The sequence below is a fragment of the Leptodactylus fuscus genome, chromosome 9 (genome assembly GCF_031893055.1).
Source record: "Leptodactylus fuscus isolate aLepFus1 chromosome 9, aLepFus1.hap2, whole genome shotgun sequence".
Lineage (NCBI taxonomy): Eukaryota > Metazoa > Chordata > Amphibia > Anura > Leptodactylidae > Leptodactylus > Leptodactylus fuscus.
Window position 1 is genome coordinate 20,841,353 of NC_134273.1, and position 21,654 is coordinate 20,863,006.

Here is a 21,654-nt window from a genome sequence, read left to right on the forward strand (position 1 = left end):
CACTGCTGCGGCCAATCGCTGACCTCTCTGTCAGGCCGCCTTCAGCAGTCATACTGTATACAGTGAGTGTACAGGTCAAAGCTTAGCCTAAGTTCACATTTGTTCCAGGTGACCATCCGGCGTTAAATCGCTGGACGTAAAAACACTTTTGTCCAATGATTTTAGTACAAAAGAACCCCGTTATAATCAGTCGGGTCTCCCACTATTTCTGTGGTCCGTTTTTCCATTATTCTGATCCTCCACTGGACCAGAGGAGCCGACTGCACAGTGTAAATGTGAACATAGCCCTAGAAGCCAGCATTAACCGAACATGACAATGTGACATCCAGCTCTGAATGGAGGACCTAGAATATAACATCACTCTGTATATTGTCACTGGTTCTTCCATTTGGGTGACTATAGTACAGCTATACCATTACACAATGTACGGAGCCGTAGTCTGTTCTAGATCACCAGTCAGCTGATCAGTGGGGGCGCTAGGATCCAATATTGGTTGCCTATCCTATATACCTCTTGATCTGTTTCTCAATGTCTTCTCCATGATCTGACGTCTTCCTTTTCTCCCTCTCTCCTAGGTCACATACTCCACTATGTGCTGACTGTCTGTATTTACAGAAGATATATAAGAAAGACAAACTTTATTTTGGAAAGGTTTTTTGATTCCAGTGGAATCTGTGCTTAAGCTCTCTTACCCTTTGCTTTGCAAGCTCCTATTTTAAAGTGGGACAACATGCCTGTACAAGCTCCACAATGGACCGACTTCCTGTCCTGCCCCATTTGCACGCAGACCTTCGACGAAACCATCCGGAAACCCATCAGCTTGGGCTGTGGGCACACAGTTTGCAAGATGTGCCTGAACAAGCTTCATCGCAAGGCTTGTCCGTTCGACCAGACCACCATAAACACAGACATTGAGTTGCTGCCGGTCAACTCTGCCTTGTTGCAGCTGGTAGGAGCTCAGGTGGGTGATGCGCTTACGACTTGTACGATTTTTGCACCTACGTATGGCTTGTAGGGTTTCTGGTCCTACCAGTGATGTGCCAGCTGTATGCTTTGCATGTAGATAACGTCTGATGCGGGTTTCTACTATTATTATTTGCACTGTTTGTCTGTTACAGACGTAAAAAGGTCATATTGGTGGAAATCTGAATCTATACAAGTTTATATCAATTTTGCATAACATTCAGTGGGGCTGATTTAATAATTTTTTTTGCAACACGTCCAGCTCTTTGCATTATTTAATAGTTGCCGTTCCACTGATCAGATTCCAGCACAGTTGGAATTTTTCTCTCTAGCCCCCACCATTCCTGAGCAATCCATGTTGTTAGTATTGGTGCCTGATATGCTATTAGGGGCCCGGTGGTGTCAGACAGACGCTTGTTACTCTGTCCTGTCTCTTTTTGACAACTTTCACACTATAAAAGAGGGGGCAGAAAGCGCAATGTAACACATGGCTACAGGATCAGACAGCACAGGGTTTTTGTAGTTTGGCTGATTATTTATTATTATTATTATTATTATTATTAGGATTTCTGAATGCACTGATGTATTTTACAGCCCAGTGAATTTAAAGGGAGCATCAGGGACCCTTATATTGATTGCTGCAGACTCTGCACTGCTTGCTAAGCATAGCGCCACACATTTTATAGTGGCTGTTCTTGGTATTGCAGTTCAACCCCATTCTGTTGAATGAGACTGAACCTCAGCATAACCATGGGACAAACGTAGCTGGTGTCACTGCCTAAGGAAATGAATTGGAGCTTCGTCTTGGATTGCACCTTGAGCCTTCCCCTAGTAGCTGTGGTTATATACAAAAGTCTTAAGGAAATCTTGGTGGTGCTAGACTCCCTGGCTAGCGCCATATTGAATCCGCTGGCTTCACAACTACACCAGAGCCCGGGCCTACCCGAGACCAGTAATATCCATAGCACTAGTCAAGTAAAAAGGCAGCGTCTGGTTACTCGCTTTATTCAGGGTGGAGGGAATTTAATAAAATCTCAAGTCTGATCCAGCATTCACTAGTCCCAACTACACCCTGAAAGTCCAGTTCTGCATGGAAAGAGAAAAGTCACTGACTTATAGGAATAGTCACTAGCTATGGCAGCGGGTAGCCTTACGGATAGGTGTCCTTTTAGACTTGGACATCTGAGAGAGGTTCCCCTGCTTTTGAACCAATTTGTGATCTAGAACGGACATTGTATGAGCAGATGTTGTGTAACTGCTGGGTTCACGCTAGTCATCCGGGTCCGTCGGGGAACCTGAACAATGGAGAGCCGTGCTGCTAAATCAGCAGTTACCCACAGACGCCGGCGGACTCCATTGACTATATGGGGGGTGCTGGGCATAGCGCCATTTTAAAAGTGAAAACAGCGAAGAGGATAGGAGCCTTACCTGGATGACTATTCCTATGAATGGTATCCATGTAATACTACCTACCTCCCCTGTAGTCAGTAGGTGACAGGGCAGGTTATGTCATTAAGGGCACTGTTCCGCCATGCATCCTCATTGTGAATGGCGCGCCAGTGTGCTTGCCTGACCTGCGCTCCATTCACTGCTATGGGCTGCCAGGACTGCAGTCTCATCCCCCGTTCTCCTAATAGCTGGAGGTTGATGTGATGTCCAGTCCGGTAGGTTGTGTTGTCTGTCTCCTTCCATCCTATCGGACGGGTTAGCGCCATTACGTCCTATTCTTAGAATTATAGAAATATCACGTCGCCTGCACAGACAATTACACGGGGATAACTCATTGCGAGCTCTCCGAAAATAGAAGCTCTGATATTACAACTTGCAGACTCAGACTTTATACATTGACTCATCAAGTAGTCATCATGGTAGCATTACTAGCCAGATTGTAATCCCAAAACCAACTATTAACCTCTGTTAAGGGTATAGACCTGGATTTACTCCCAAAATATGGAAGCTTAAAGGGAGTGACCGGACAGTTACTTTAAGGATGCATTTGATGAAGTGTTTTTGTAGTTGCTTTTGCACCATGTAATATCTGTGGTTGTGGCTTTCATGTATGACCTTTTTCTCCCTCAATTCAGTGAAATGTGACAAACACCTCTTATAAATTATTGTGTGGCGTAGTTGGCTTCCGTTTTACCTCAAGGTTACTGTGGTTAACCCGAAAAGCAGTCGGGACACCTCATAACTTGATGACGTGAATCCACTGAATGGCATAAAGATGTAATAGAGATCGGGACAATGTAGAGGAGTAGAGAGAGGTTACATATGATCATATTAATAAGTATAGGGATTTCCCACCACCTAACGTGTCATACTAGCAAGGAAAGCTCCCATTATATACAATGAGTGGAGTGGCAACTGTCCTTGTAGGAAGAAGAAGAAAAAAAATTTGTTGCGTCCATCACTTTAATGGAGGTGGTCTCTGGATCCCTGTACATTGTGCACCTAGACCCTTCCCCCATAGGTCACTTTCACCCCAGGGTCTTTCATACGGGGTTGTATCTCATTGTATTAGCTGATCACCAGTTTCACAATGTCCCGTCTCTTACCCCTCATATATATATGCTCTTGTTTTGCAGGTACCTGAGCAGCAGCCGGTTACTCTGTTTAGTGGAGCTGAGGATACCAAGCACTATGAGGAGGCTAGGAAGTGTGTGGAAGAGCTGGCCTTGTACCTGAAGCCCCTGAGTACAGCCAGAGGTAAGCGGAGTCCCCCTATAGCCAAAAACAACGTATGGAATAGCGTCTATACAGTGGGAGATAGATACACAACCAAAGCTACACTGTGCTCTGTTTGTCACAAAATCTCCCAAAAGGGAAGCTGCCTTCTGATGACCGGGGCGAACTGCGAGAAATCGTAACGGACAGATACGGGGCAAACACTTCTTTATTTTATTTATTTATTTAAAAATAAAAAAATAAAAACTCTAAAAAGAAAAAAATTTGGTATACCATTCTTTTGTGTCCAATCCCTTCGATGTCCACCGTCCCTTCGATGGCCACTGTAAGACATTGTGTTAATAGCACTGGCTGTCTCATTATAAATATAAAGATCTGAGCTGTTCTGACTGTCCTCATGGGGAATCTGGAAAGATCTGTGGGTAAAGTTTCCGTATAGTCCTTTCTGTTTAGTTTTTAGATTTGTGTTTTTTGTCTTTATTACGGCTCGTTCACATCTGCGTCGTCGGTCCTTATTGCAGGTTTCCGTTTCCTGCATAAAACAGATGCAGGAGACGGAAGCCTGCAGGAGACTTTCTCACCCATTCATTTGAATGGGTGAGAAAGCTGTCCGGCCGTGCGCGGCAGTGAGCGTTTTGCGCTCTCCGCCGCGAAACCAGGTTTTATAATCCGGACACAGAGTCGGACATGCAGTACTCTGTGTCCGGATAAAAAAATCCGGTTTCGCGGCGGAGAGCCTAAAACGCTCACCGCCGCGCACGGCCGGACCCGATCTATGGTTTCCGTCTTCTGCCATGCAGAAGACGGAAACCATAGTACGGAGACCCAGACGCAGGTGTGAACCCAGCGTCACTTAAAATTCTCTTCCTCCTCCTCCTCAGTTCTTGGAAAGTTCATGAGTTTCACATATCTTTAGTGTAGCATGAACTGGTAGAAGTCAGAAGGCGCCATCTTCTTTCCCGGGCAGCCCCTTTTTGCATTTTTTCCATTTCTTATGTTACTAAATAATCTGTTGCATGATATGAGCAATACCGGTAATCTCAGTTCTGACATCTGTATTTTCGTAGTGAAAAGGGTTTTTCAGGACGTTACATCTGATGGGTCATCAATAAGAGGTTGGAATTGGCAAACGTGGGGGATGTGGGTAGAATAAACTTGTATACATCCTATGTATACATATACATTCACGCGGTACCATATACCTGTAAACAAGACGCTGCATTTTGAGCCCCTGTGGCCTCCATATGCCCATCTTGGTCTTGGACAGATTAGGTGAAGTCTGGAGAGATCTTGTAGGTGACAGTGTGATGTTTCCTTGAGTTCAGTAGTGGGTGACTTGTAAGGGGAAGTGCACCAAGAAATTTTCACACTTCCTCATAATCTGTGATTCCCTGAGGTCCTGAGAATTGCGTAATTCTTGTCTAAAATTAGAAAGTGGAGTAATTTATTAAAATAACCTACGTTAGGAATGTAACACTGCGCACACCTACAATAATAAGCTCATGTAGGTAAGTAATGCACCTGAACGGACAATGGACTCCTGGAAGTCAAGATAGGGCAAAGGCCTAGCCGGCGATAGGTGAGGGGGGCTAGTATTATTTTTGTGCAAATATTGGAAGCAGAAGTCGCGCCGCTTTTGCATATACGATTATCTTTGTTTTGTTTCCCCCCCCCCATATAAATATATAACAGTCTCTAATGTTACCGTATATTGTTCTTGGTAACATGCAGGACTTTGTGTCCGGTTAAAAAAAAATGGTTTCCCCGCGGACAGGCAGAAGATGCTCACGGTGGTCACCTCTGCAAACCCATTCAAGTGAATGGGTCTGAAAGCTGACCGCCGGGTTTCCATCTCCTGTCCAGAAGAAGGAAACCGGACAGATTGACCAAACCGGAGACCGGGCGCAGATGCGAATCTACCCTAAGAATAAAGAATGAGTTGGAGTAAATTCAGATCTGTGTGCAAGTTTTAATTTTTGTTCCATTCCCTTGAAGGTGTCGGTCTGAACAGCACCACACAAAGTGTGCTAAGCCGCCCCATGCAGCGAAAACTGGTGACGCTTGTCCATTGCCAACTGGTGGAAGAAGAGGGACGTATTCGAGCAATGAGAGCAGCGCGGTCCCTAGGAGAGAGAACAGTCACCGAGCTTATACTGCAACACCAGAACCCACAGCAGCTCTCCTCCAACCTATGGGCGGCTGTTCGTGCCCGCGGCTGCCAGTTCCTAGGACCAGGTATTGAGCCATTTCAGAGCTTTCTTCCAGGCAGGGCTGTGATGAACTAATTATCATTAATGCTGTATAGAGAACAGTCCGAACGCCTTTGGTAAGTTGCTGGAAAGGCTTACACGTCCTTGTCGTCTTCATTTCAGCCATGCAGGAAGAAGCCTTGAAGCTTGTCCTCCTGGCTCTGGAAGATGGATCTGCTCTCTCACGGAAGGTCCTTGTTTTGTTTGTGGTGCAAAGACTGGAACCGCGCTTTCCTCAAGCCTCGAAAACTAGCATTGGGCATGTTGTCCAGCTGTTGTATAGAGCCTCTTGCTTTAAGGTAAGCCATGATCAGCTCGGTTGCAACACATTTACCATCAGCAATCACTGGGGTTTCTGCCATTGCAACACTGACCTGCTGTAATAAGGAAATCGAGCGTGTCATAAAGTCATTCCAATGTGATGAACAGTCCAGTGGTTTCCTCAACGATAACGTCTGACTGCTGGGGGGTTAGAGAAGCAGCATCCACCACAGTCGGATGGTCATAGTGCAATCTTTGTTCGTTTTTCAGCTGGTTGAAGAGGTCACAGTGTTCAGACGAGCGTTGTGGTATCTTAAAGGGATTATATAATTAAAATAGTATTTTTTTCTGGGTACCACGTCGGAATAGCTTTAAGAAAGGCTATTCTTCTCCTACCTTTAAATGTCTTCTCTGGGCCGCCGGTGGAAATCCCGGTTTTCGTTGGTATGCAAATGCGTTCTCTTGCAGCACTAAGATCGGTCCTCAGTGCTTAACAGCACTGGAGGCGTCCCCAATGCTGCTAAAGAAATCTCCAGCACCACCTCCATCTTCTTCAGGAACGGCCTCTTCACGCTGCTTCTTCCGGTGCTGGCGTCAAACTGCTCATGCCTGCCGGCCACAAGAAAATGGCCACTTACACTTAATATGTAAGCGTCCATTTACTTGTGGCCGGCAGGCATGCGCAGTCGGCTTTGCCCGAGGCCTAGAAGTTTGAACCCAGCTCCGGAAGTAGACGCAAAGAGAGGCCGTTCCTGAAGAAGATGGAGGCGGCGCTTGAGATTTCTCTCGCAGCATTGGGGACGCCCCCAGTGCTGTGAGACATCTCATTTGCATACTGATGAAAACCGGGATTTCTACAGAACGGTGGCGCGGAGAAGACATCTAAAGGTAGGAGACGAATAGCCTTTCTTAAGGCTATTCCTACGTGTTAGTCACAAAAAATACAACTTTAATGATAGAATCCCTTTAAGTACATGCTCTTTCCTGTTGGTTTGGATGGGCCTGAGCTGCACGGGCATGTGACTGATGAATGTGACGTTACTCTCCTTAGAAGATCAGTCGGCACTCGCCTGAGGGTCACTAGAGAGAGGTTGTCACTGTCTTAGTCCTGGAAAAATCCTTTAAACGTAGTAACAAGTTCACATTCAATTTATCTATAGGTCAATGTTCACACTAAGCGGATTACTTGGGGATAGTCACGTAACTGATGACTTACAAGTGATAATAATATGTGTTTCTTTTTTGTCCACCCATAAAACTAAATAGATTAAAATGAATTCCAGGTCACAAAGCGTGATGAGGATTCCTCCTTGATGCAGCTGAAGGAGGAGTTTCGCACTTACGAAGCCTTGCGCCGAGAGCACGATTCTCAAATTGTGCAGATCGCAATGGAGGCCGGCCTGCGCATCGCCCCTGATCAGTGGTCCTCTCTCCTATACGGGGATCAGTCTCACAAATCCCATATGCAGTCCATTATTGACAAGGTAACCGCTTCATTCCTGCTCTTTTCTGTAAATCGCGTCGCGCGCACTTTGAGTTTTTGGATTATCCGCTTTTACGTTAATGCATTCGCTTCTCACTTTATATTTTACACTAATAGACTAACCTACACACTAGTTAATTTATTACAAGAAAATTTTTGTTAAGTTGCAGACCCCGGCCTCATTTGCTCAGAGTGTCCAGGAATTGACCATTGCTCTGCAGAGGACTGGAGACCCTGCCAATCTGAACAGATTACGACCTCATCTAGAGCTGCTGGCAAATATAGATCCAAGTCCTGGTAAGTTACCAGCAACATACGTGTCAGGGAAGAGAAGATTGGTTATCATGGCAACATATGACTATAATATATATATAAAACATATATACCGTATTTTTCGGACTATAAGACGCACTGGACTATAAGACGCACCTAGGTTTTAGAGGAGGAAAATAGGGAAAAAACATTTTGAAGCAAAAACTGGTAAAATATTTAATATATGGGAGTTGTAGTTTTGCAACAGCTGCAAGGCCACATTGACAGGTGACCCTGCAGCTGTACGGGGACGCAAAGAGTGGTTTTTTTTGCGGGTCCAGAAGTACTTTTTAGTTATAGAGACCAGCCGCAATACTAATACAGCAGTGACAGGCCCGGGAACCTCATTAGGCTCCCGGCTGTCACCCGAACAGGTCGGCTCCTGCGATATCGCCGCGCAGGAGCCGGCCTGCAACTTTACAGGTACGGGGCCTTCAGCTTCTCTCCTCTATCATATAACCTATATATCACAGAGCTCAGCTTCTCTCCTCTATCATATAACCCTATATATCACAGAGCTCAGCTTCTCTCCTCTATCATATAGCCCTATATATCACAGAGCTCAGCTTCTCTCCTCTATCATATAATCCTATATATCACAGAGCTCAGCTTCTCTCCTCTATCATATAACCTATATATCACAGAGCTCAGCTTCTCTCCTCTATCATATAACCCTATATATCACAGAGCTCAGCTTCTCTCCTCTATCATATAACCTATATATCACAGAGCTCAGCTTCTCTCCTCTATCATATAACCCTATATATCACAGAGCTCAGCTTCTCTCCTCTATCATATAACCTATATATATCATACAGCTCAGCTTCTCTCCCTCTATCCTATAACCTATATATCACAGAGCTCAGCTTCTCTCCTCTATCATATAGCCCTATATATCACAGAGCTCAGCTTCTCTCCTCTATCATATAACCTATATATCACAGAGCTCAGCGTCTCATTAGGCTCCCGGCTGTCACCCGAACAGGTCGGCTCCTGCGATATCGCCGCGCAGGAGCCGGCCTGCAACTTTACAGGTACGGGGCCTTCAGCTTCTCTCCTCTATCATATAACCTATATATCACAGAGCTCAGCTTCTCTCCTCTATCATATAACCCTATATATCACAGAGCTCAGCTTCTCTCCTCTATCATATAGCCCTATATATCACAGAGCTCAGCTTCTCTCCTCTATCATATAACCTATATATCACAGAGCTCAGCTTCTCTCCTCTATCATATAACCCTATATATCACAGAGCTCAGCTTCTCTCCTCTATCATATAACCTATATATCACAGAGCTCAGCTTCTCTCCTCTATCATATAACCCTATATATCACAGAGCTCAGCTTCTCTCCTCTATCATATAACCTATATATATCATACAGCTCAGCTTCTCTCCCTCTATCCTATAACCTATATATCACAGAGCTCAGCTTCTCTCCTCTATCATATAACCTATATATCACAGAGCTCAGCTTCTCTCCTCTATCATATAACCCTATATATCACAGAGCTCAGCTTCTCTCCTCTATCATATAACCTATATATATCATACAGCTCAGCTTCTCTCCCTCTATCCTATAACCTATATATCACAGAGCTCAGCTTCTCTCCTCTATCATATATCCCTATATATCACAGAGCTCAGCTTCTCTCCTCTATCATATAGCCCTATATATCACAGAGCTCAGCTTCTCTCCTCTATCATATAACCTATATATCACAGAGCTCAGCGTCTCTCCTCTATCATATAACCTATATATATCATACAGCTCAGCTTCTCTCCCTCTATCCTATAACCTATATATCACAGAGCTCAGCTTCTCTCCTCTATCATATAACCTATATATCACAGAGCTCAGCTTCTCTCCTCTACCATATAACCCTATATATCACAGAGCTCAGCTTCTCTCCTCTATCATATAATCCTATATATCACAGAGCTCAGCTTCTCTCCTCTATTATATAACCTATATATCACAGAGCTCAGCTTCTCTCCTCTACCATATAACCTATATATCACAGAGCTCAGCTTCTCTCCTCTATTATATAACCTATATATCACAGAGCTCAGCTTCTCTCCTCTATCATATATCCCTATATATCACAGAGCTCAGCTTCTCTCCTCTATCATATAACCTATATATCACAGAGCTCAGCTTCTCTCCTCTATCATATAACCTATATATCACACAGCTCAACTTCTCTCCTCTATCATATAACCCTATATATCACAGAGCTCAGCTTCTCTCCTCTACCATATAACCCTATATATCACAGAGCTCAGCTTCTCTCCTCTATCATATAACCCTATATATCACAGAGCTCAGCTTCTCTCCTCTATCATATAACCCTATATATCACAGAGCTCAGCTTCTCTCCTCTATCATATAACCCTATATATCACAGGGCTCAGCTTCTCTCCTCTATCATATAACCCTATATATCACAGTGTTCAGCTTCTCTCCCTCTATCATATCCTCATATCTGATAAGGCACGTCACAGGTTTGCTTTACATTGAATGTTGTAGTGTTGTTTTTATGGATTTATGTGACGCTGTATCTGTGAATCATTTTAGATGCTCCACCCCCAACATGGGAGCAGCTAGAGAACGGTCTTGTGGCTGTGAAGACTGTTGTACATGGTTTGGTCGATTACATCCAGAACCACAGCAAGAAGGGGACTGACCAGCAGCAGGTGAGCGAGGCGCGGAGCTACATGATTCAGGTACCACACCATAAACTACAAGTGTCTCCAAGAACCTGTTTTCTTCGGAAGCCAAGTTCCATATTTCATTGCCGCAGGGTTAGAGCCGTAGCCATGTGTGACTTAATATTACTGTTATATTATTATAGTGGTAGCCTTGCACAGTGTTACAGAATGGCAGAGATCACATTCTCCAGTATATGTAACACTCGCTGTAATTTCCACTCCCCTCCTGAAGCTTTTTTTACGGTTCTGTTTTAGTTTATGGTTTAATATTTCTCCAATAATGACTTTTGAGGAAATTTCACAGGAGGAGGGGGATCCTTCATCCGGGGCCGCTTCAGCTCCCGCACGTCCGGATGAATGATCAGGAAATATCCAGGGCCGTTCTAGCCTACTTTACTTCTATCATTATTTTTATAGTGCCTCTTAGGTTTGGAGGATTGCAGGCTTGTATATTAGGGAATTGTGTTGTCTGCAAACCTTATTCCCCTGCGGGGGCCATGATGGAGTCTGTGGACCAATGTTTGCAGCTCTCTGCAGACAATGGTGAGAATATACTGTAGGATTGCTGGTAATGCAGATCTCTAATATTAAAGATGGATATCTCCAAACCAGAGCTATATTGCAGTTTGGGGGTTTCACTACATGAGTTTTATCACTTTTTTTTTTTTCACCATTAAAGTTTATGTTCGTTTTATGTTAGAGCTTATGTATACAATGAATCTATGTCATATTTAAGTGTATTCATTCTGTATATTCCATTGTCCTCACTGGGAAAGCTCCCCGCACATGAGCGGAGAGACTTCCTTTGGTTCCCTTTGACCTTACAGATGACAAGTGTATAGATTTGACATCGGTCGGGCCAGTATACTTTTCAGTTTTATGGACGATTGTAGTTGACCTAAAAGTTTTTCTAACTGAGGGCTCATGCCGATCAGCGCTCATTCTGTACATGCAGATGGAACAATCTCTATCGTGTTCGTTTCCCTGCATGTACTTTTATTATTTGCCGGCAGCACAGGCCTTATTACACAGGGTTATAGGCTGCCGGTGGCCTTGTGTGTTCATAAGCACTGAATAAGCAGGGTCAACATGGTAGCTCAGTGGTTAGTTCGGGAGTCCTGGGTTCGATTCCTGCCAGGAACAACATCTGCAAGGAGTTTGTATGTTCTCCCCGTGTTTGCATTGATTTCCTCCCGTTCTACAAAGACATACTGATAGGGAAAAATGTCCATTGTGAGTCCTGTATGGGGCTCACAATCTCTATCTATCTATCTATCTATCTATCTATCTATCTATCTATCTATCTATCTATCTATAGCAATGAATAAGCAAACTCTTTCACCTGTCCTAATAATCGCCTGTAAAATCGCCGGGCCATAAGCTGCATTATACAGAGGTAGCAAGTTCCGGCCCACCACAGATTTCACCCTTTGTATTGCAATCTGGGTCGTAATAGATTTAGTCCCTCGACATGGTCAGGTCCACTGTGCAAATCTGCAACAAATCCGTCACAAGTCAGTGTTGCCTCAGACCATGTTCACACGGATTAGTTGGGGATTTTTACAGTGCAGTACTATTAATGCAAATCTAGGTTAAATCTGTTTGGATTGGGGATCTGAAAATCTGCAATATGCCCTTTCTGTTAAGATTTTTTTTTTCCCTGCATTGTTATACAATGGTTAAGATCTGCTTAAATATTCGTGGCCAGATCCGCACATAAAATAGGCTTGTTAGTGCCTGTCAGGATCTCTCTCATCTTCTCGCTCCTCTCCCACTGTCACTCACACCCCGACCTCTTCCTCCTTTTGGTTCTTGCTGCTGTATAACACGAATAGCTTGCTGGCTCTTAAAGGACCGGTGTATGCACAGGTGTGAGAAATTACACGTCATGGAATAGCAGTTATCAGTAGAGATGAGCAAACACTGTTCGGAACAGCCGTTCCGAACAGCACGCTCACATAGAAATGAATGGAGGCACCTGGCACGTACGTTTTGCCGGCGGCCGGTCGCTTAACCCCCCGCGTGCCGACCGCCAGCAAAACGTACGTGCCAGGTGCTTCCATTCATTTCTATGGGAGCGTGCTGTTCGGATTGGCTGATCCGAACAGTGTTCACTCATCTCTAGTTATCAGTAATATCCAGGCTAAGATAAAGTAACTGTATATATACATTGTATTACTTTATGTAGATTGGTCCTGTCCCTGCCACAGGGGTTCACGGGGAGAGTCTCGTCCACCGTGACTTTCGGCTTGTCATTGGCATACCTATGCCACTCTCTGTAGTCATGCCCGCAGTACTGTCTTATAACAGGGTGTCTACAGTTCCTTCACTGTATGGTGTGTCCATGTAGTGTGTGATCCCTATGACTATCCACAGGGCGAGGGCTTTGTCTATGTAAACAGTATCCACCAGTGTTTGTTGGCTTGATAGTTATTTGTGGGGAGTTTTGGTGGCCATCTGTAATAACCGTCTTTGTATTTTTTGGCACAGCCTCCGCAGCACAGCAAGTACAAGACTTACATGTGCAGGGACATGAAGCAGCGGGGAGGATGCCCCCGTGGGGCCAGCTGCACCTTCGCTCACTCTCAAGAAGAGTTGGAAAAGTAAGACGTCGCTGATTGATATGAAATGTTTCCATCTTGTTTCATTTTCATCATGTTTGTAAAAGGGTCCAAATAATATTAATTTTCATAGATCCATCAGGTGCTGAGAGCCCCATCAGTCACTGAAGCAAATCGGTTGGGTAATGGGGTCTACTATGTGTGACCTGTACCCCCCACTATTACTATTTACCTAAGGAGAGTCGATCACCTCCATTTCAATAAGTGGGGGTCTCAGCACCCATCAGTCAAAATTTGACATGTCACTATGACATCTCAAAGGTGTTACGCTATCACAGTTGGGCTTTAATTAAAGGGGCAGTCCCTTTTAGACCTTTATGGCCTGACAAGAGGGTTTGTAGGTATAAGTCCTCACACACTTCTGTAGAGCGGGGGTCCCATTCTATATGCCATAAATCTGAGTAATGAGGCTTCGGCCTAACTTGTTCTGTATTAAAATCCTAGACATTTTGGTTTCTGCTTGTATAAAGGCAACGTCATGGTTTTGTTTTTTAGGTTTAGAAAAATGAACAAACGCTTGGTTCCTAGGCGGCCACTGAGTGCCTCACTTGGTCAACTGAATGAAGTAGGGTTACCCACTGGGGCAATACACCCAGATGACGGGCCCATGGATTTACCTAGCCGGAAACAAGGTGCCCTTCCCAATGGCATTGTGTCAGGGAATTCCGTGACCCAACTCATTCCCCGGAGTACAGACTCAGTCTACGATCCCAGTATGAAGCCTGTGAAGTTGGATCATCTCAGTAACAGCGCCCCGGGCTCTCCCCCAGAATTGTACGTATACTCGCACTACATTTCAGCTTTACACAAACTGCTTTTGTAGATTTTTTTTATTTTTTTTTATTTATTTTTTTTTACTATATGCATTTTTTTTCTCTCTCCTTTTAGGCTAGACTCCGTCCCCAAGACCTCCATTCCTGCCTTACCGGTCAGTTCACACCCTCCTCCTCAACGTGTTTCCAGTGATCTCCCACCTCTGCCTGTGTCTAAGCCGATACAGATGGTACCACGGGGCTCCCAGATATATGCTCCCCCTCAGACTGATATCTTTTACCCTGATCCTAGGGGCGGGGGCCCTTCATTTGAACCTGTACCCTATCCAACTGGTAAGTGGCAGAGTGTTTGCATTGCATGTCTTCCCCAATGTGTTCTGCAGCATTTATTGATCATTTGTCAGCCCTAGTCTTTCAGAAATTTCGTGTGGAAGACTCAGATTTTCATCCATCAATTTTTCTGACTGGACTTTATAGAATACCCATTTTTTTTTTGTCATTTTCCTAGATATGTGGCTGATTCTGACCTTTTAACCCTCGTTCACATCTGCATTAGGTAATCCGTTCGGGGAGTTCGCATGGGGACCCTTTGAACACACCGCCGAACGCACTGGAAAGCGGTGTGCAGTGAAAGCACAAGGACCCCATAGACTATAATGGGGTCTGTGTGCTCTCTGCATGCAGCCCACACGAATCATGCGGACAGGAAGCACTTTTCTGTCCGCATGTTCAGTATGGGCACTGCGCGGAGAGCACACGGACCCTGTTACAGTCTATGAGGTCCTTGTGCTTACACTGCACACCGCTTTCCAGTGCGTTCGGCGGTGTGTTCAAAGGGTCCCCATGCGAACTCCCCGAACGGATTGCCAAACGCAGATATAAATGAGGGGTTAGGCTTAAAGTATTTGTTTAGACTTGTACCTACTCTCAGTTCAGGTGGCATGTCCCTCATTCTCCCCGGTTCATGGACTGCCAGGGCTAGAAGCACAGCCTGTCAGGTGACCCCTGCAGCCAATCATTACCCTCAGCAGTCACATGTTGGGTAATGGATGTATTAGCAGTGATGTCACCAGTAAACCTGTCTGTTGAGGCCAGTGATCGGTTGCAGCGGTCACCTGACATCACACTTCCAGCCCCTAGAGTCCATTGCTGATCAGCATTTTGCTTTTTTTTCTCTATCTTTTCCTGCATTGTGGTGTATCACTAGGTGGTCAGTCACATCACTGTGCAGTGCTCAATCAGATCTTCATCCCATTCTTTCTGTGAGTCGGCGGAGGTCCCTGATGTAGGATCACCTCCTACTAATGTGCCATTACTTCTGATATGGGAATAATTACTATTTATAATGTGGATTTGGCCAAAGATCTTGTTTGAAATTTGCTTTAAGATTATGTATGTATCTAAGAATCTATATTTCCATTTGTACCATTTATTTTCTCCTCTACAGGTGTTTATTACCAACAGCCAGTTTCCCGCTTTGTCAGACCTCAGCCATCCGCTCCTGAATCCTCCCCTACCTACCTCGATCATTATTCTTCCTATTTACAAGACAGGATGGTTGGCACACAATACACAGCACCCACGCAGCAGTACTCTCCCATGAGCCAACCTATGTACCCCCCACACTACGACGGGCGCCGTGTATACCCTTCTGCTCCACAATCTTACCAGAGAGAAGAGCTCCTGGACATGCCTCCTGCTGCCGGGTCCCCCTATGTACCTGAGGCCCGCGAGAGGTACCAGCAAGTAGAGGGCTATTATCCCGTGGCCGCTCACCCAGGGCAGATAAGACCACCCTATAACCGGGTACGTTAGACTCGTTTGTCCAGGAGATGTTGCTTTTTGAATGTTAATACCATAACACGCCATTTTGTATCCGTTTTCATTTGTCTAATTTTCATGTTGTATATAGGAGTCCTACGCCCGCCTACCACCTCAGCATCCATCACAGCCTCATCCAAGTCTGGACGATCTTCATCGCCGTCGCAAAGAGATCATGGCCCAGCTAGAGGAGAGAAAAGTGATCTCGCCGCCTCCGTTTGCTCCTTCACCAACTCTGACTCAAACCTTCCATCCCGAAGAGGTCAGTAAGAATCGTTTTGTGGCTACCATTGACGCACGTCATGTACGTTACCTGTGTTGTAAGTGTTGGCTACTTTTTAGAATGGCTGCTGACACGTCTTCTGTTCTCTTAGTATCTCGATGAGGAGCTGAAAGGATCTGGGAAGTACAAAGGGAATGACTACAGCCAGTACTCTCCCTGGTCCTGTGACACTATCGGTTCCTACATTGGAACCAAAGACGCCAAACCCAAAGACGTTTCTGCTGGGGGCTGTGTGGAAGTAGCGGTAAGTAGGAATTCATCTTCTCTCAAGACACTCGTAAAGGGGTTTCCCATATTGAGGCGCTATCAGTATTTGATCTGCAGGGGTCAGACTCTGCACTCCCACCCATCAGCTCTATGAAGGGGCTGTAGTGAGTGCTGGAGCCTTGCCGGCGTTTTTATCAGTTTCTGATTCCTGTTTGCACAGTATTGCAGCTTTGTCCCATTTACTTGAATGGACCAACACTGCAATATCTTGCACAGCTGCTGCAAAAAGTACAAAACATGAGAAGCTGCTGTTGTCTTGTATGGTTACAAATGTAGTAGTATCTTACATCTCTCTTACTACTTTGTAACCGATCAATGTAGATTACTAAGTGGCAGGGGACAGGTGCAAGTCTTGAGTGCCCCGGTGCAATCTTTTGTCCGGGGATCCCTACCTCATCCCTACAGTGAATTCTTGAATAGTGATGGTTACGGCCGCTAAGGAGTTTAATCCATCTTAGTGTGGTTAGGGTAATCTGTGGGTCTCCTTGGCTTATGGGCAAGATGGAAGCTGCAACCTCAATACTGATGCCAGTGCTTATGGGCTCCTTGGCCCCAGTGCGACTGCACCCTCTCAAATAACACCCCTGGTCAGGTGAAACGAAATGACTTCATTAGGTTAGTTTGTAGTCTGTTATCCTGGAGACCAATAACAATAGGACATTTATATAAAATCTGATATTTTGAAGTTGTATCGTTTTCCATGTTTGATAAATTGGAACAAAAAAAATCGTTTTACAGTCATTTATTTTATATTTTTGTTCTTTACACTTCCCCCATTACAGAATGTTGACAGCAAAGCCCTAAGGGATCAGCGCCTTGAACTCCAACGCAGAGCCCCAGAGGCAGGGGAGGACGATCTCATCCCATTTGGTGACCGACCCACAGTATCCCGTTTTGGTGCCATCTCCCGCACCTCCAAGAATTTGTACCCACCATCCGGTCTTATGCAACCGGCACTGGGAAGCCAAGGTGCGACTACCAAATCAAGCATTACTGGTGCGTTTATACAGTGTGCTTTGCTTCATCTGGTTTTCTGAACTGCTGCATGGTTTTTTTAAGTCGGTCTCTTTATCATCACTAAGTTATACTGTGACAAAATTAGGAGTCTTAGATACTGACTTGGATATAGCCTGAGATAGACGAGGCCTGCAGGGCTAAGAATTCACTACTCGATTCATTTAAAGGTGTTGTTGCTTTGGACAATCCACTTTTGCGAGAAGACTACGATTATATAATATTTTCTTCTCTTCTTAGATTACAGTCTGTACAGTAGTCACAGCAGCCTGGGAGCTCCTCCATATTCTCCCCATCAGAACCTTCCTTCTCAGGGACATTTGAGTGAGAGGTAAGTACTTTGGACTATTCTATATACTGGACCTGGTCACTCTATACAATGTATAGATTAACTATTGCACTGCTTCACTTGTTCCCTATCTACATGGTGTCCTAAGAGGCGCCTAAAATGTTGCAATCTTGAAGTTTGTGGCTTTTTTATGCCAGGAAATTGCACATTTTTCTACCCGTTTTGCACTATACTAGTAGTAATACGTTTCATGTTGCCTTCTGCAGAGATCGTATGCCCAAGCCTTTACCTACATCTGAGCGAGAGCAGCTGAGGATGGAGTTACACCAGCTAAACCAGCAAATCAGTCAGCAGACACAGGTACGTAGCGACAGTGATTGGAGTGTGCAGACTTATTACACTGGATTAGTTAGCCGAGTCCCATACGATAATCAACTTTGACCAGACCCCTTATTTTTGACTTGCCATACATAGCACCATTATTGTAGCATTAGCTGTATGTTGTTGTATATTTAATCTGTTGAATCCCCCTATAGGTCGCAAGTAACCGTCTGCTAGTACAGCGAGAGTCCTCCACTATGGGAAGTCAACAGCAGCCCCCTCCACCACCACCAGCCAAATGGTCCACCATGTTGTCTAATGAGCAGCTGAGCCTTGAGCTGCATCAGGTGGAAAGGGAGATTGGGAAAAGAACCCGAGAACTCAGCATGGTGAGGACCAACAAAATGTATCCTATTATTTCCCATTCCTATGTCTCCGAGGGGGTGGTCACTAAGATGTGTATTATTTGGGAGGTGCATTCACATGGTGGAATTTGGCTCTGAACCCTCTCAAAAACCTGATCCTGCGAAACCTGAACTTCAGCTTCACACGTGATTGTGCTTTATTAGGCCTTGCATCACAATTTCTGCTGCGATACAGCGAGATTTTTTTGTGGGGATTGTGGACTTTTTGAGATTGGGAGGTAGATTTGGCCCACTTTCCTTTATTTTTATGTTTGAAAAATGAAAATACATTTTTTGTTGTTGTCGTTTTAAAGGAGAGCCATCCCATGGGTGTTAAAAGCAAATCCGATGTCATGAAAGTCGAAAATGGACAGCTGGAGCCACAGGCCAAGGTGCTGACACATGAGCTCCCTTTGACTTTTACGTAAGTTTTCACCTATTGTGTAAGACCATGCTTGTAATTAAAAAACAAAACATGGATCAACATACAGTAGATGGTAAAAATCAGAGATGAAGGCTATGTCTGTCTACCTGAACTCAATCTACTTGGTAATGGTGGTACTGGATATTGCTGCATTGTCCCCATGAGGCGTACAGGACAAAGCTGCCATACCCCGCACTGCCACTACCCAGTAATCAATGGAGAGACTTCAGCCACTTTATATACAGTCCAGTCACATTAATGTGACCTCCTGTCCAAATCCAGAATAACCCCCTTTGGCAGAGCGGACCGCTGCGAGACGTGCATGAGGAGAGGGGATGTTGTGATGATGTCACTGGGATGTTGAGCCATACCGACTTCAGTGCCGTGGCCAGCTGCACTAGGTTACGCGGTTGAGCATCCGTGGCATGAAGAACCCGATCGAGGTGGTCACACAGATTCTCGATTGGGTTCAAGTCCCGGGAATTTACTGGCCAGGGGAGTACGGTAAACTCATCCTGGTGCTCCTCGAACCACGCACGTACACTGCGAGCTTTATGACGCGTCGCATTGTCCTGCTGGTAGATGCCATCATCCTGAGGAAAAACATTTCCCATGTAGGGGTGATCCATTGGGGTGAAGGGGGTCACAGCATGACTTCAAGAATGGGGCTGAGTTGTAGTACTAGACACAGCACCCTAAAGAATTGTGCAGTATTAGTAATAATGGGAATATGGCCCTTGACTTGATTCAAAAATTGATCGCCTGTGCTTGAGCTCGGCCATTACAAAGTGCTGTGACCCCTTCACTACAAGAATCATGTGGATTTTGGCAATGCCCCCCCTTCCGCACCAAAAAAAAAATAAAGCAGTGTGATGATATACTGACATTGTGTAAATGTGCACTTGGTCTTATTTGTATTACATTTTGCTTTCCTTGCAGCAACGAGGTGCCAAATGGATCTAGCTTGGCCCAGGACATCACCATGCTCTCCGGCAAGACTGCTTCTTTAACCCTTTCAGAGGACGCCCAAGCTGGTGGGGATAAAAACGAGCCCATGAGAACTGGAGTCAATTCCACCGCTGCTCCGTAAACCTTGAGGGCTGGTTTTACCCACACGCTTAACCCTTAAGGCGTTTTTCTTTAGTGGGCGCTAAAAAAAACAAAAAAAAATCAAACGAAACAGCATTTATATTTTTTGTTTTGGTTCTCATATTTTTTATTTTTTTTTTGTGGGTTTTTGTGTTTGGAGGGAGAGTTCAGAGCATTTTTGGGGTTAACAGACGTTATTATTATTTAAGAATTGCCTACCTATCCCCGTTTTTGGGGGTTCAGTTATGGGAAGAACCTGTGACCCTGCTCTCTCGTTCCCTGTCCTCCAAAGCATGACAGACTACATATGAAATGTGCATTGACAACACCACTAGTAAGAACAACCTCTGCACATATTTTCACGTTAACACATTTTTTAATAAAAAAAAAAAAAAATATACAGAATACGAAATATATATTAAAAAAAAAGAAAAAAAAAAAGACACAGATGAAAATTAGCAGTATCTGCAAGCAATTCAAGATTAGTTGTTTTTGTTCTGTGAATGAACTTAATTTTAATACCTTTCAATGCCTTGGATGCAAGGCTTTAAAGACAAAAAAGGAAGATATTATATATATATACTCTGTTTGATTAATTGTACGATCTTATTGCTGTAGATTTACATTTATTTTTTCTTGTTTTATTAGGATGGTATTACATACCCGGGACGTCTGTAAGTGCCGTTGGTTCCTCAATGGCAGGCTTGGCTTTCCCTGTTTCATGTGATAGGTTTGTGCCCTGCAAGGGTGCCAGAGGGTTAGAAAGATGGAGATGTCACCATTGGGTAGTTTACTGGCAGGTTTCTAGGAGATGCTGGGAAGTCGAGATCCTTTACTCTTTTGGATTGTATAGGGTGGGCCATAGGTGTGGATACATCCAGGGTGGGCCATAGGTATGGATAGACCCAAGGTGGGCCATAGGTGTGGATACATCCAGGGTGGGCCATAGGTATGGATAGACCCAGATAAAATGGAAGTGGTTGCTGATATTACCTTACAGTTTGTGGCATATTAGTACATGGGAGAGAGTAAACATTGAGGCCCATGGCGGCCATCTGCAAAGCCACCATTTTGGATTCAGTGTCAAATGTTTCCCCCCCTCCAATGTACTAATATGCCACAAACGGTAAGGTGATATCAGCAACCACTTCCATTTTATCTGGGTGTATCCATACTTACGGCCCACCCTGGTGTATCCATACTTACGGCCCACCCTGGTGTATCCATACTTACGGCCCACCCTGGTGTATCCATACTTACGGCCCACCCTGTAGTCCACTTCCAACCACCTATTCCGTTTTAACGCCCTAGTGCGTTAAAACCTTCTTACGTTGTACTCTCCGTGGTACCATCAAACTCTATGTAGTCTGATCCTATAGTCCTACTCAGTGTTCCCTAATTTGTAATGTTTTTTTGCTTAGCAAAAAGTGGGGGTGAATGGTAATAGGATTACAGGATCTGACTACACAAAGGTGTTTGTAGTCTGTTACTGTGGAGATGTGTATATAAGAACTGTAGACGACAAAAAGGGTGAGAGAGACCTATATCGCTATCCTTTTATTCCCTTTCCACTTAGATTCATTGGAGTAATGGAAAAATGGTCCCAAAGGAGACCTTCCAATGAACAACATTTATTCCCTAGCCGCAGGATGGGGATTAGTGATCACCAGGGTGCCGCCAT

General features: G+C 44.7%; 1 protein-coding gene and 1 non-coding gene across 6 annotated transcripts in view; both read left to right on the forward strand.

Annotated features, from left to right (window-relative positions):
- RC3H1 (ring finger and CCCH-type domains 1) overlaps window positions 1-20,835 on the forward strand; it is a 41,671-nt gene extending 20,836 nt beyond the window's left edge. For 2 of the 5 annotated variants that reach the window (XM_075287094.1, XM_075287095.1), the window contains exons 2-20: window positions 576-961; window positions 3,549-3,669; window positions 5,644-5,883; window positions 6,021-6,196; window positions 7,442-7,642; window positions 7,806-7,938; window positions 10,534-10,682; window positions 13,158-13,270; window positions 13,784-14,062; window positions 14,177-14,394; window positions 15,509-15,867; window positions 15,974-16,144; window positions 16,257-16,409; window positions 17,215-17,428; window positions 17,687-17,777; window positions 18,002-18,095; window positions 18,272-18,445; window positions 18,775-18,884; window positions 19,824-20,835. In XM_075287094.1, coding sequence (XP_075143195.1) covers window positions 731-961; window positions 3,549-3,669; window positions 5,644-5,883; window positions 6,021-6,196; window positions 7,442-7,642; window positions 7,806-7,938; window positions 10,534-10,682; window positions 13,158-13,270; window positions 13,784-14,062; window positions 14,177-14,394; window positions 15,509-15,867; window positions 15,974-16,144; window positions 16,257-16,409; window positions 17,215-17,428; window positions 17,687-17,777; window positions 18,002-18,095; window positions 18,272-18,445; window positions 18,775-18,884; window positions 19,824-19,974 — 3,378 coding nt within the window. In that variant the 5' untranslated portion in view covers window positions 576-730 and the 3' untranslated portion in view covers window positions 19,975-20,835. The remainder of the gene's footprint in view (window positions 1-575; window positions 962-3,548; window positions 3,670-5,643; window positions 5,884-6,020; window positions 6,197-7,441; window positions 7,643-7,805; window positions 7,939-10,533; window positions 10,683-13,157; window positions 13,271-13,783; window positions 14,063-14,176; window positions 14,395-15,508; window positions 15,868-15,973; window positions 16,145-16,256; window positions 16,410-17,214; window positions 17,429-17,686; window positions 17,778-18,001; window positions 18,096-18,271; window positions 18,446-18,774; window positions 18,885-19,823) is intronic. The other 3 variants (XM_075287097.1, XM_075287098.1, XM_075287096.1) reach the window with 3 other exon arrangements.
- Window positions 3,724-3,854, forward strand: LOC142219002 (small Cajal body-specific RNA 8). The gene has a single exon (XR_012717524.1).
- Window positions 20,836-21,654: the final 819 nt, after the last annotated feature.